Source organism: Sebastes fasciatus, chromosome 22 (assembly GCF_043250625.1).
Source record: "Sebastes fasciatus isolate fSebFas1 chromosome 22, fSebFas1.pri, whole genome shotgun sequence".
NCBI lineage: Eukaryota > Metazoa > Chordata > Actinopteri > Perciformes > Sebastidae > Sebastes > Sebastes fasciatus.
In genome coordinates, this window is record NC_133816.1 from 2,415,948 (window position 1) to 2,431,593 (window position 15,646).

Here is a 15,646-nt window from a genome sequence, read left to right on the forward strand (position 1 = left end):
CTCAAAGTCCAACTGTCAAAACAATATCAAAGTTCAGTTTGGTCATGAGAGGTCAGCTGAGAGGAGAGGTTTGATTTTGTTTTTCTGGTTTCTACTTTTAAGTCAATAGATAATTAGCCACCCTTTTTACAATACACAACCTATTTCATTGTCATTCTAATATTTGTTGAATAGATTATTTTTATAGATTTGATACAGAAATATTCAAACTTAACAATGGTATGTTTCGTAAACATGGATATTCCTCTCAAGTTATATTAGATTTCCAACGTTTTAAATGATCTTAAATGACTATATATGAAGAGAGAACAATGACTAATCACTCTTTGTTTTTCTGAGAACTCAAATCACACCTACAGTTTGTGTTTTGGTCAAACTCACAAAGGAAATTTAAATTTGTAGTATTTTTTTTATTCTGTAATGATTGGGACTTGCAACACTCCCTATAAAATTTCAATTTCATTGCATGATCAAAAGTACAACATTTCGTTTGTTTCAAATGTTTTCATTGTGAAGCATCATTTTTCAAAATAGTAAAACATATTATTGCCCTGCTTCTTTTTTCTATGTAAACATATAAACAAACATAATGTCAAAAGACAGAATAAATAAATGAATAATTTTAAAAATGGAAATAAATAAATACTGAATAATACAATTTTAAATATATATAAATATTATAAATAAATAAATAATAAAAACAATCATTATGATAATAATAATTGAAAAAGTACAATATTTCAAGCCCAAATTATTGTGAAGCATAATTTCCCCAAAGACAGCAAAACATAGTATTGCCATGCTTCTTTTACAAATAAATAAACAAACATGTCAAAAGACAGAATAAATAAATATTTTTTAAAAATGGAAATAAATAGAGTAATAAAATTGAATATATATATATAAATATTGAAAATAAATAAATAATAAAATACATAATTAAAAAAGGAAAATATATAAATACTTAAAATGTGTGTGAATATATATACACCTATATATACACACACATTTTAAGTAAAAGTACATATATATTACTGAATATATATGATAAACATTTATTATTATTAATAATAATAATAACAAATGAAAAAGTATAATTTTGTTTGTTTAAAATGTTTTTCTTGTGAAGCATCATTTTTCCAAAATAGCAGAACATATTATTGCCCTGCTTCTTTTCCATATAAACATATAAACAATCATAATGTCAAAAGATGCAATAAATACATAAATAAAAAAGGAAAATAAATAAATACTAAATAATAAAATCGAAATATATATAAATATCAAAAATAAATAACAAAACAATCATTATAATAATAAATAAATAATAGATAAGATAAAATATGATAAAATAAGATCAATTAAAATAAATAATAAATAAATAAAAGTATAACATTTCAAGCCCAAATTTGCTCTTCGTCAGGTACAGAGGAAAGGGAAACATCTTTGAGTTTGGGTTTGAGATATTGTACATTTTAAAGGGAGTGGTTAACAGTGTGAAACAACAATTCAGTTAGATTTAAGCTCCATAGTTGCAAGCAAGTCTTGAAAAGAAATCTTATATTGATTCACAAGCTGCTTGCTCATTCCTCACTCAAAAGAATAATTATAAAACGTTGATTTTAAGTATTTCAATTACATGTGAAGTTCCCATCTAATTTTATTACATAAATTCAATTTAATGCAAGGTTTTTCTATCATGTTGGGTCACTGCCTATGTTTAATAGACAGTTAATTAATTTGATACGGGTCATGTTAGCATCATATTCCATTTGGATATTCTGAGTTAGGCCTCATTCTGAATGGAGCATTTTCAGATGAAGTCATGCGGGATATGCCAATATTATTCAGGTTTTAGGAGCATTCTTTGGCCATATATACAGCGCATTCAGAATATATGTCTCAATTGGTGTTTTTACTGGCGTTTGCGACACACGGCCTCTTGCCTGTTTACGTCCAGCTATGTGCGTTGTACACAAACCAATTAGCCGACAGTGCAGAGATGCATTTCTGTTTTTGTTAATCAAAGGACATGCTGCTGACGCCAGGGTGAATTAGCAAAACAACAACTTAAATGTCATATTGTGCTGGGAATTCCCCCTTCAATAGGCTCTTTGTAAACTAAATGAAGAGCTGACGTTGAGCTTCAAGGTTCATGATACTGACTACAAAGGTTACCAGCAATCAGATCATCTTTTAAGATTATCTTTGACTAACATTTTGGGCTTTTTGGCCTCATTGCTGAGCAGACAGAAAAGTCAAACGGTGGTCAGACTGAAGGGTCTTAATCAAAGTTGTTAGTTTGTGATGCCACATCTGATCTCTGCACATGTCTGACGACATCTGGGCCTCTAAACACGTCAGCACGAGTGTTTTCCAGATACCGATCCTTTCTCATAAATTTACGTTTTCATTTTAGGTATTTATTTACGTGACACGACTTACATTAACTCAACGGCAAAGTAACCCTAAAAGCCACAAGCACTGAGATAAGAGATACAACAGATGCAATGGTGGAAGAAGTATTCAGATCCATTTACAATAAAAGTAAAATACCACAATGTGAAAATACTCTACTATAAGTAAAAGTCCTGCATTCAAAACTTTATTTAAGTAAAAGTAAGTGTTTACAGCAAAATGTAAAAAGCTTTGAAATAAATGTACTGGAGTAAAAAAGTACAATATTTACCTCTGAGATGTAGTGGAGTAGAAGTATGGAAATACTCAAGTAAAGTAGCCTACAAGTACCTCAAATTTGTACTTAAGTACAGTACTAAATGTACTTAGTTACATTCCACCACTGAACAGATGTTACAGTGAACCTCAAATAGTTTCTAGTGGCTATTTGTCATGTCTCTACTAAAAGCCATGCTACCTGACCAGCACCAAACAGCTACTAGCTAGCTGGTGAACATTGTGATGCTACCTGTCCAGCACCAAACAGCTACTAGCTAGCTGGTGAACATTGTGATGCTACCTGTCCAGCACCAAACAGCTACTAGCTAGCTGGTGAACATTATGATGCTACCTGCCTAGCACCAAACAGCTACTAGCTAGCTGGTGAACATTGTGATGCTACCTGACCAGCACCAAACAGCTACTAGCTAGCTGGTGAACATTATGATGTTACCTGCCCAGCACCAAACAGCTACTAGCTAGCTGGTGAACATTGTGATGCTACCTGTCTTGCACCAAACAGCTACTAGCTAGCTGGTGAACATTGTGATGCTACTTGTCTTGCACCAAACAGCTACTAGCTAGCTGGTGAACATTGTGATGCTACCTGACCAGCACCAAACAGCTACTAGCTAGCTGGTGAACATTATGATGTTACCTGCCCAGCACCAAACAGCTACTAGCTAGCTGGTGAACATTGTGATGCTACCTGTCTTGCACCAAACAGCTACTAGCTAGCTGGTGAACATTATGATGCTACCTGCCTAGCACCAAACAGCTACTAGCTAGCTGGTGAACATTGTGATGCTACCTGACCAGCACCAAACAGCTACTAGCTAGCTGGTGAACATTGTGATGCTACCTGTCCAGCACCAAACAGCTACTAGCTAGCTGGTGAACATTATGATGCTACCTGCCTAGCACCAAACAGCTACTAGCTAGCTGGTGAACATTGTGATGCTACCTGACCAGCACCAAACAGCTACTAGCTAGCTGGTGAACATTATGATGTTACCTGCCTAGCACCAAACAGCTACTAGCTAGCTGGTGAACATTGTGATGCTACCTGTCTTGCACCAAACAGCTACTAGCTAGCTGGTGAACATTATGATGCTACCTGCCTAGCACCAAACAGCTACTAGCTAGCTGGTGAACATTGTGATGCTACCTGACCAGCACCAAACAGCTACTAGCTAGCTGGTGAACATTATGATGCTACCTGACCAGCACCAAACAGCTACTAGCTAGCTGGTGAACATTATGATGCTACCTGACCAGCACCAAACAGCTACTAGCTAGCTGGTGAACATTGTGATGCTACCTGTCCAGCACCAAACAGCTACTAGCTAGCTGGTGAACATTAAGATACTACCTGTCCAGCACCAAACAACTAGCTAGCTGGTGAACCTTGTGATGCTACCTGTCCAGCACCAAACAGCTACTAGCCAGCTGGTGAACATTGTGATGCTACCTGTCCAGCACCAAACAGCTACTAGCCAGCTGGTGAACATTGTGATGCTACCTGTCCAGCACCAAACAGCTACTAGCTAAAGAGTCAAATGTTTTTCTCAGGAATTAGAGCTAAAAAGAGAGTGAATATTGGAGTTACGTTCATCAGGAGGACATAAACACAAATAGATGTTAATGTTGCTCCCTGTCTGCTGGATGTGTAAATCAGCATTTCTTTGCTAACACCATATCAACAGGTGTTTCACTAATTGTACTTGATTAGACCTCTCTTCTGTGTAGATCATCTCCCTAACTGTCTTAAAGGCCCGGTCACACCATATAATAAGCTATTTGAGTTGTTGATCAACGGAGTGCTGCATGGATATAAATCTTTTATAGACACATATTTCTTCCTCTTTCTAGAGGGCCTTAATACTCAGTGGAAACAGTGTAGAAATTCTTACAACTAAAAGTCATGTGTTCAAACTTTTACTTAAAGAGGAACTACACCCATTTTCAAAATTCATACATGTTATTCCTATGGTCTAAACAGTCCAGACATATTTGGAAACATGAACGACTCTCTCCAGAGTACAATAACTAGAGTGCTAAAAATCTAATTAGTGATGTCATCAAGTATAAAGTTTGGAACTGCTCCATAGACAATTAATTGGGAAAGATGTTGGTTGCTAACATGCTATTTAGTATGCTAAAACCCAATGCGAGATTTGTTAGTATGTCTGAAACCTTAATATGAAACCAAATTGCATACTATTTCTGGTGAAATATTACAGTATGCAAACACTGGACATTATGGCAGCATAAATATCCCAATGCAATGCAGTAGTGAAAACAATGTTCATAACAGACGTTGACGGACGGCTCTGTAACATCAATAACTCTTCAATTTAACTGTAAGTATAAGATTTCAATTTGATAAGCGTAATATATATTTTTTAAGTGATTCAGACTCTCACAAACCGTCATTGTGGTTACATGAGATTGGCACAGGTTACCATGGTTACAGGGTTGGGGACGTTTTACCATGGTTACACGTCCCCAACTGGCAGGGAGGCTCTCAGGAAGTACTGACGTAAATTACTGCTCAGTGCGTCTGAAAAGATATTGTTTATTCAGACAAAAGTATGTTGAATGATAGTACATATATTAGATATATAGTCAGTGCTTAGTATTCGATTTCGAATAGTTTATAGATGACACTGAGAGCACCCGGGGGGGTATATGGGTACATTTTCTGCTTCAGAACTGAGAACACTACAGTCAGACTGTATAAGAAGTGGACATAGTCGCCATGATGTCACCCATTGGTTTGTGGACTACGGTTTTGAAGCCTCGAGTTCGGCATTTTGGCTGTCGCTATCTTGGTTTTTTGGAACCAGAAGTGACACAGAGGGTGGAGCTTAATACGTACAACCAAACACTGACATTTTTAGATGACCAAAAATGTTAACTTTTATGTACTGAAAACACACTGTGAAAGGGTTAAAGTTCTACGACGAAAACATGGACAACTCCGTGGTAACAACCTGTCAATCACAAGGTAGCCCCGCCCTAAAGCATCCCCTGCTTTATGGTCTATCTGACTCTAAATGGGACCATCATTTACTTAATGAACATCATGCTGTATTGAAGAGGACTTGAAACTAGCGATTGAGACCATAAACTCATGTTGACAATGTTTACTGAGGAAGACATGACCTCAGTGTCTTCATCGGTAGCTATGGCATCAGCTTAGGTCCCCCAATATGGCCGCTAGAGGTTAAGTTACATCATTAATTAATAAATTCCCTGCTGACTGACCGACCTCCACACTGAGCCCCGTAGAGATATGATGACGAAGTGTTTGTGTGAGTGTGTGTGGATGATGAGCGCCAGGCCAGTGGACCAAGCAGGGGGCATTTCAACACCAGCATGTGACCCGCTAGGGTTTCATTACTGATGGACGAACCAGTGGGCCCACTGGGGATGTAGACTGGTGCTAGAGTTTCAAAACAACACCCAGTGTGTGCGTTGCTGTGTGTGCAAGTGCATACGTGTTTATGTGCATGATTTGGGCCAAGGCTTGGAGTCCAATCGCAGATCTGCTGTACGCGGCTTTTCAACTATTAGTTCAGCTATTAGCATCTTCGTCAGTGAGTGTACGAGTTCCAACTGACTGCATCTCGTTTCCATGTCGCCCAGTAGAAGGCCTGACCTCGTTGACTCTCAACAACAGCATCTGTCTTCAAGAAAGACTCCTTCTCATCCTAGAAAGATTCCTATTTAGGTAGCAAGTGAGAGTGCTTTCCAGATATCCTCCAGAGCAGATGATGTCTTATAATCAGATATGTACTGGAAGTAAAAGAGTCTGCCCTTACAAAATAATGGCTGACATTAAAATAAAAACACGTCGTGTAGAGAGGTGAAGTCTTGTCCCACTTTCAGGTTGGATTCCGTTCATTCATCACTGGTACCCATCTACCAAGCATCAGTGATTTCAGTGAGGTGAGGTGCCAGCACAGCCCAAAGGATATTAAAAGACAATATTCATAGACTGTATATAAGAAGTGGACGAAGTCACTGTGACGTCACCGATTGGTTTGTAGACTACGGTTTTGAAGCTTCGAGTTCGGCATTTTGGCCATCAATATCTTGTTTTTTGGCCATAAGCATCTTGGTTTTTGGACATCAGCATCTTGGTTTTTGGCAGTCGGCATCTTGGTTTTTGTCCACTGCCATTTTGGTTTTGGCCGTCGCCATCTTGGCTTTTGGCCACTGCCATTTTGGTTATTGGCCATTGCCATCTTGGTTTTTGGCCACTGCCATTTTAGTTATTGGCCGTCACCATTTGTTTTTCGGCTGTCGCCATCTTGGCTTTTGGCATTTAACACCTTGTTTTTGGCTGTCGCCATCTTGGTTTTTGGCCGTCGCCATCTTGGTTTTTGGCCGTCGCCATCTTGGTTTTTGGCTGTCGCCATCTTGGTTCTTTGCAACCAGAAGTGATACAAGAGGGTGGAGCTAAGTGCAACCGAATGCTGAGTAAGATATTTTTAGGCGACCGAAGGGTTATAATCAACTTTCATGAACTGAAGTTCTATGACATTTGTGACGTGTTTAACGTACTATTGTTACGTTGTTTACGTAAGTATTTTACTTAGTTTCCATAATTATTTTAAGCACAATCTTGTGTGTTGCATGGTAACAATGTGACGTTAAATGACACACAACACAACGTTAAGCCCATAGCCTATAAATGAAATGCGAAAAGCCTAAAATGATTGACAGCTCTAGTAAATATACATGCACATGTATCCTGAGAGACTTCTTCTGATTGAGCAGGGATTTCTGTATCTGGACACTCTGGCAGGACACCTCGGGCTTCTGAGTGCAGGGAACACATAATCCGTTTTTTGGTAATTGGATGGACTCTCTTAACACCGGGGAACCTGCCAGCCGCCACCAGCCGTGTGATATAGCGCTTTGTGTTTTATTGTGCGTCCCCAAAATTACCTTTGTGCAGTGAACGGAAGCCGGAGCGCCACGCTCAGACAAAAGATCAGCATGTCTTTCTAGGAACCAGCAGCCACTTGGCTCTAAATAGCTTAGTGAGCTGAGACAAACACACACAGATCACCTCACCTCCGATGCTCTCTTGTCTCTATAGCTCCGCCAATACGTATCAGGAAGTAGATTAGTCAGGAAAGCTTGTAGCCTTAAACAGCTTAGGAAACCAAAACAATAGCTGCAGCTAAACGGAAAGAAGAAACCCTCCATTTTTATGGCTCCCTAGATTTTATTTTCTATATTAATTTTATGTAATTTTGTCAGTGCATTATTTTATACAAACACACGAGTGTCTGTTTACATGACCAAAATTTGACCATTAGAAATCAAAGTCAGTGTCCACCAGGTGTGCATTACTATAAAAGAAAAAACACCGGACTTTCGCCCAGGAGACCAGCGTTCGTACCCCGTGTGAAACCATAAGTCAAAGTTGATATATTTGTCACGTAACTTCCGTACTTAAGTTACGGCACATCCGGTGTATTTTTTAACCCTAACTGCGATCTTTTCCTAAACCTAACTAAGTAGTTTTGTTGCCTAAACCTAACCAAGTTGATCTTTTCCTAAACCTAACTAAGTAGTTTTTGTCACGTAATTTCTGCACTTAAGTTACTCCACTTCCAGAGTTATTTTAACTTAACCTTTTCCTAAACCTAACTAAGTCGTTTTGTTGCCTAAATCTAACTAAGTAGTTTGTTACCTAAACCTAACTAAGTCGATCTATTCCTACACTTAACTAGTTTTATTTTGAAAAGACTGGAGCTGAAACAGACACGTGCTATTGATGGACATTTGTGGGAGAAATCATGAAAAATACGTTGTTAAAAGTCGTGTAAGCATCAGGGAAAAAAAGGGAATATCATCACTATGTACACAAATAGAATAGATTCAATTTCATGACTATTCCCCAAACTGCCGTGAGACTGTGTTGTCTTTATGTATTTCTTCGTCTTTATTGAGTGTATACTTGTTTAATATTTTTCTACAACTTCCATATTTTGTTTTTTGTTTTTTGCTTGTTTGATATTTTCATTAAAAGAAATTTGCCAATTTGATAATTTCCTGGCATCATATATGGTTTTGTTAAACTATTAACTTGACATTTCCTGAAACAATTGTTTCCATCATTTTTTTTTGTCATTTTTTATCTTCAGTATTAGTAAATTGGAAGATTGGCCATATATTGTTCAACATCATACAATTTCACAGATTTTTTGTGTAATATTAGACTTTATTTTCCTCCTGAATAATAATTTAATATATTTTCCTTTTGTTCATGAATAGATGTGTGAGTTGTTTATTTTCAAGGTTATGCAGATACAGACTCATTTTTTATGAAGTTTTGCTTCCTTTTTTCAATTGTTTGTTTCAACCTGTGACTTTAGTAGAAAGATGTGTTGTTTCACTTTGTGAATAATTCAATTCAATTATATTAAATTTATTTTTATATAGCGTCAAATCATAACAGAAGTTATCTCGAGAATAAGCACCATTTTAGAAATGAAGGCCACAAAATTGTGTTTGTATCATAATATTTCATAAGGTGCAAAAAAACTAAATAAATATGAAGAAAAAGGTGCTCAGTGAAAGAATACTCCCCAAGAAATGTGTCTACTAGCTTATATACTGAAGCATGCCAGAGGAAAGCCTTTATACGATATGTCCCCCTATAAATAATGTTGACAAAATCAATAATACCGTTCTTGTAATATTATTAATAACAATCTAAACCATCTGTTGGAGGGCAGGCACTATAAAAGTGTATATGTTCACCATGTAAATAGTATTTTTACTAGTTTATGTATTTAGAATAATTTTCTTACTCATTGTTGTTCTTTAATAGCCCATTTATGGTAAATATGAAATCACTTTTTATCATGTAGTCTATAAGGGGTGTAAGTCACAAAAAATAATTGATAAAAATGGAGGTAATAAAAATGCATGTGAAATGAAAAATGGAGCTGTAAAAAATATGTAAAATGAAAAAGTTGTGATAAATTATCAAGTGATTTGATAAACTTGACGTGAAACAGTGTTGATCTGATCTGATCTCCATCTTTCAATTCACATACATTTTCATAACTGCCATTATTAGTTTATAAGCATTTTCATCACTTCCTTTTTCTTCAATTACTTTGTGTTACTTCCCCCTTCAGGCCACTTTCCTTAAGTATGGTAATGGTAATTTTGTGTTGTGAATGATGAATGATGATGGGAAAAATGGTGAAATATGGGTCCGTTTTCATCACATCACGACTGTTTTAGTCAAATCGTCTTCAATTCACATGCATTTTCATCATCTCCATTTTTATCACTTCATTGTTCTTACTTCCACCCCTCACAGTGGTGTGCACATGATGAAGAATTGCACTTATATGTGAGCATTTTGTTATATTCTTGCTGAATAAATCACATTTCTTAATATTGTTTTTCTGGGTATTGTTACAGACCTTTTTTCTTTGCTGGCAAGTGTGTCCTCGGGCTGTGTGTGGTAATGCTGCCATCTGCTGGTTACTGACTGTACTAACAGTTTACTTTAACTCAGTACTGTATAGTTCTTTTCACATGATTTCAGCACTTATTTTCTAATAATATAAATTATAATATAGTGTCTGCCTTTCAGGAGTATATTAACTGTGATATGAATGACCTCCAGTCACCCAAACTTTTAAGTCTAAAATAAATACTGTATGATGTAAATGTATGATTATCACCTAGAGAGTTATGTAGTAGAATCTCCTACAACAAGCAGCATCATGAACATTTTAAAGTTTTTATTCCAACGTTATTTCCAGTATAAATATTCTGGAGAAGAAGTTCAATCTGGCTTTTAAAGCCAGGATAACTTAATTTTAATGTTAATTCTACTCTGGCTTCCACGTTGTCCATTAACTTTTGTTATTACACGGCTGTGTTGAATACTCGATTCTGATTGGTCAATCACAGCGTTCTGCCGTGTGTTATTTCTTTATAACAGACCGTTGCTATGTATCGCAGACTGTTGCTATGTATAACATACCGTTGCTATGTATAGCAGACCGCTGCGATGTATAACAGACTGCTGCTATGTATAGCATACCGTTGGTATGTATAACAGACCGTTGCTATGTATAAAAGACCGGTGCTATGTATAACAGACCGTTGATATGTATAACAGACCGTTGCTATGTATAACACACCGTTGCTATGGGCACAGTTCTGATGTCGGACTCTGACAGATCGTTTTTGTGTCAAATTATTGATTTCTTCAGTAAGTAGCCGTGTAATAAGCGGGATAATGTACAGCTAGCGGGTCATTGTTGTGAAATAAACCCCTTCAGGGTCATGCGACACACGGTGCATCGCCCTGTCTGGGTTTATTTCACAACAATGACCGACTTGCTGTACATTATCCCTTACATAATGATCACCTCGTCGAGCATTATCCTGCTTATACCGAAGTCACTTGCCAGAAAAAAAAAATGAAGACCATTCATTTATATTTTCATGTGTTTTGCAACCAAAATCTCACAATCCATTTACTGTATTTCCCTGGTAACCCTGAGGGTTCGTTAATACCTGGAACAATCATTACATCCCATAATGTTCCTATGCAATGGAAGCGTTGTTACTCCATAGGACGGACCTTAGCTACGACTTGGCAACGGGAGATATTTCTAGTCCGCTCAGCTCATAGAACCCTTTAGCTCAGCTACGAGCCAGAAAGCTAACGTTATGCTAGCAAGATTCAACGTCAATAACATTACGTACGGTTGACAACCGGTAAATATAATCTGACACTATGTTCAACAACAAGAGCTGTGTTTAACTCCATCAGTCTCTAAAGCTGCAGAGTCCACTCCAATCATTGGTACTCTTAAAGGTCGTCATTAGTTTCTCACTTTCTATCACATCTGTGCTGTTTGAAAACCACCAACTCACTGAATTTAAAGCCTTTCATTTAATAAACAGACGAGCTGATTCTTCATCAGGAGTTTGGTTCAAACTTCTTACGTATAGATGTATAGATAGATAGATGGATAGATGGATAGATAGACTGATAGATAGATTAATTTGTTACACGATGACCAAAGAGGATGAATTCACTTTATTCAAATCAAACTAATCTTTTACAAGTTGTTTTTTAGGTGTTTCTTCTCACAAAGAAATGTTTCAGTTTTATAGACAAAGTTAAAGTGAATGTTTCACACCTTCTCTCAGACAACACATCATTTCAGGTCATTACATTGTCGGCTCTTTCAGCCGTCTGCAACACCACAAGTCCCCCGTTATAGAGAGGGGAAGTCCCGCCCCTTCCTGTGACCACCATGGGACCTTATTTAGGAAACAATATGAACGCTAGTCAACGGAGAGAGAGAAATATGTTTTTGATCCTGTTTGAATCGCTCCATGAATCACACAGATGATGTTTGTCTATTTAAAACATCATTTTCAAGTCCAGAAAGTCTCAGTTTGTTGTCAAACTGTTGAAGTATCAGACTGAAAATGGGTCATTAGAAAGACGTGAGAGTCGTGTAGTGACGTCTCTCTCTCTGAAGCTACGATGTCTGAGTGTTTCCTACTGGGATGAAGTCACACCAGCAACGGGTCTGATCCTTCTTTCTCCTCCCGGCTGATATAAAGACCAGGAGTCTCTGGATAAAACACATCAGGTCAGATAACGTTGGAACACAGCTACGTTAGCTAGCTAGCTGGTGTTGGTGACGTATGTTGTGTGAGACGAGAGATGTAGCTCACTGAGCGCTTTCACACTAAACTAAATGATCCTCACAGGCACAGTTTACGTTGGTTCAGGGGCTCACTGAACCGCCCAGAAATACATCTCTAGTTTTATAATAGCACACAACTAATCATTTATTGGAATGGAGAATAAGATCCACCTTGTTGTGTCTTCTTATTGACAGAACCAACCATCTAGCCTTATATTATCGGACACTCTCTGTCCACACACCGTTAAATATGCACTTCCACGTCATGTGAACGAACCACGTAGCGATCAGCTGTGAGCTCCAGATCAGACTGGAGATGGAACCTCTTATAAGATGGCTGAGTAGTACTTGATATCTTCAGACGTTTCTACTTTTGAAACAGAAAACACACGTTTAATATTGTGATATTTACTGTAAATGACTAACAATACAGCCAACAGAGAGTCAACTTTCAGGAGATCTCCCTCCAGCCTGCTGCCTCCTTATTTAGGTGTTAGTAGTGAAATGAGGAGGTGTCGTATCAGATAACTCCTCATTTCAACTTCACCAATCGGCCGCTCCTCGTCCGTTGAGACGCTTTCAAAGAGAACTACAAGAATAAATAGAAACAGGGCGTCTGACAAATGTTCAGCTGAAAACGTGGCGCTGCGCAGTGCTGCGTCGCTCACGGCCAGTTAGGACATTCTATTAGAAAACAATGTAATCAATGTGATTGTGTTGCTGACGCTCTCGTCACATCCAGGTAGGACACGGTGTTCCTCTCTGTGTTGTACACATTACATTCTCTCTAGATTTGTGTTTTTGTGAAACCCCAACCTTAAAGTTCAAACTGCTCCGATGACGATACGACGACAAACCTACGACAAACTGAGACTTTCTTGACTTGATAAATGATCTTTTAAACTGACAAACATCATCTGTGTGATTCATGGAGCGATTCAAACAGGATCTAAATCATATTTGTGTCTCTCCGTTGACTACCGTTCATATTTGATATGATATCATAGCATATCATGTACACGACTTCTCATGTTGTAAACACCAGCTCACCAGTTTCATTTGAAGGCACCAACAGTGTAAAAATAATTCCTCAAAGAGAAACCGTGAACATAGCGGTTGTGGCGGTTGCTTGCCATCCCCTGCTGTTGGCTTCTCAATATTGCTGCTATTGTGACATCAGCAGCAAATGAACACGACTCCTATATGGAGCCTTTATGGTCAAATAAAGCAGATATGTGAAAGTACAAACAGGAGAGAAACTACACCTCAAACCACAGAGATTCAGTTAGAAGCTACAAAAGTAGTGAGAGCTGAACACAGAGACTTTTAAAAAGGTCTCCCTGGTCTCCAGCACAGAGTTGAGTCTCACAACACACGCTGGTTTGAGGGGGAGAAGGGGGGGTTGTCACGGGTTGGCTGAGGCCGGCAAGATGTCACCGTCTACACTGAGAGATCTCAACACCTCAGAGTCCAGACCAGCTCAGGGAACCCTCACCTGCTCCAACTGCATTTACAATCAGTGAGAGATCAGTGAGGAGAACACAGAGACACTGAAGAAACAGAATCAGACCAAAACCCAAACCTAAACCCAGGATAAAGAGGTTCAGTGAATGTGGTGTTGAAGGTGTGGAGGTGGATCAGTGTGTCAGAGGAGATGCTGTAGAAGGACAGAGTGCCAGCAGGACAGTCTACATACACTGCTACTCTACCAGAGAAGGAGGAGGAGGAGGAGGAGGAGGAGGAGGAGGAGGAGGAGGAGGAGGAGGAGGAGGTGGAGGTGATGATGGGTGTGTCTCTGTTATTGTGCCAGACAGAGTAATCATGACCATCAAAGCAGTTCAGACTCCAGGAATGATCATTCCTTCCAAACCAACAGTCTTTACCGAGTCCTCTCCTGCTGATTCCTCTGTAACTCACTGATATAGAAACCTCTCCTCTCCACTCGACCTCCCAGTAACAGCGACCAGTCAGACCAGTACTACACAGCAGCTGATGACACGAGTCAAATCTGTCTGGATGATCAGGATACGACTGAACCTTCTTCACACGTGTCACCTTCCTGTTGTTGTCAGACAGTTTGAGCCTTCTGTTCACTGTGTTTGTGTCGAGTGTGAGTTCACAGGAATCTGATGGAGAGAACAAGACACAATACAGCTGCAGTTATTAATCTATTGTCTCTGATGATGACATCACAGATTTGAATGAGTGATGTCACAGTCTGAAGATGGCTGACGCTTTGTTTTCATGAATCAAATTAAAAACCCACTTACACTTCTTCAGACCGGGTGTCAACCATCGGACTCCAGCAGGCTCCACCCTGAAAGGAGGAGGGGGGTCAGAGCAGCACTTCCTCTCTCAGCATGGAAACATGGACATCACATCGCTGTCATACGCACAGCTTTGTTATCCTCTACCAATATACTGACATGTTCACATGGAGCACTTCTGATAAACAAGGCTAAAGTGAGCATGGCAATAATAAATATGCATTCTGGGTTTGTCACACCACAGAAACATGTGTTACTAACCACCCAGACAAATTTGAATGATTAAAAAAATCACCAAGTATATAAAATGATCTTTCAAAATCATGTAAAAATCATCAGTATTGTGCTCTGAGACGCTGGGGGCGTGTCGCTGAAGGTGCTGAAACCTGAGGCCTGTACTACGAAGAGAGTTCAACATACCCAGGATATCTTCTCCTTATCTGGTTTAACTAACCCTAACAAACCAGATCACGCTAAGCGGTCCTATGACGCTGGTTATCAACTCAGTAAATCAACCCAGGGTTTCTCTGTCTGGCTACGAGCGCGTTCACATGAACGGGGAGGTGTTTGCAGCATCTGACCAATCACAGACATGGACAAGTCTACAGACTGCAGACAGACAGACAGAGAGACACATTTTACAAAGGAAGAGTAAACTATATTAGACAAATAGGAAGAAGTTAAACACTTAATCCAGACTAAAAGTAACACAGTTGAAGCTGCCAGATGCAGGAAGAACAGCTGGTGAAAGAAAAAACTCCAGATGTGTGAATGATTAAATTAACAGACTTATTAATTTAACGGAACACTCAAAAGTCAGTTATAGTCATCTAGATATAAACAGCTTTTAGGAGTTTAATGGATGAATAGATTACACTTCTTTATACCCTGTGGCTAAGATGGGGTGTGTGTGACTATTTCAACCTTCTTTCAGCTGTTTCCTTCAATGAACTCTATTAAGACCCAGGAAAGAAACAGACT

At 38.5% G+C, this 15,646-nt stretch overlaps 1 protein-coding gene across 11 annotated transcripts in view; it reads right to left on the reverse strand.

The window, feature by feature from the left end:
• Window positions 1-11,761: 11,761 nt before the first annotated feature.
• The window catches only part of LOC141760393 (NLR family CARD domain-containing protein 3-like), a 152,634-nt gene continuing 148,749 nt past the window's right edge, over window positions 11,762-15,646 (reverse strand). For 9 of the 11 annotated variants that reach the window (XM_074623135.1, XM_074623137.1, XM_074623138.1 and 6 more), the window contains 3 exons: window positions 14,669-14,715; window positions 13,715-14,524; window positions 11,762-13,301 (listed from right to left, as the gene is read on the reverse strand). In XM_074623135.1, coding sequence (XP_074479236.1) covers window positions 13,926-14,524; window positions 14,669-14,715 — 646 coding nt within the window. In that variant the 3' untranslated portion in view covers window positions 11,762-13,301; window positions 13,715-13,925. Of the gene's footprint in view, window positions 13,302-13,694; window positions 14,525-14,668; window positions 14,716-15,646 lie in introns of all 11 variants that reach the window. The other 2 variants (XM_074623136.1, XM_074623146.1) reach the window with 1 other exon arrangement.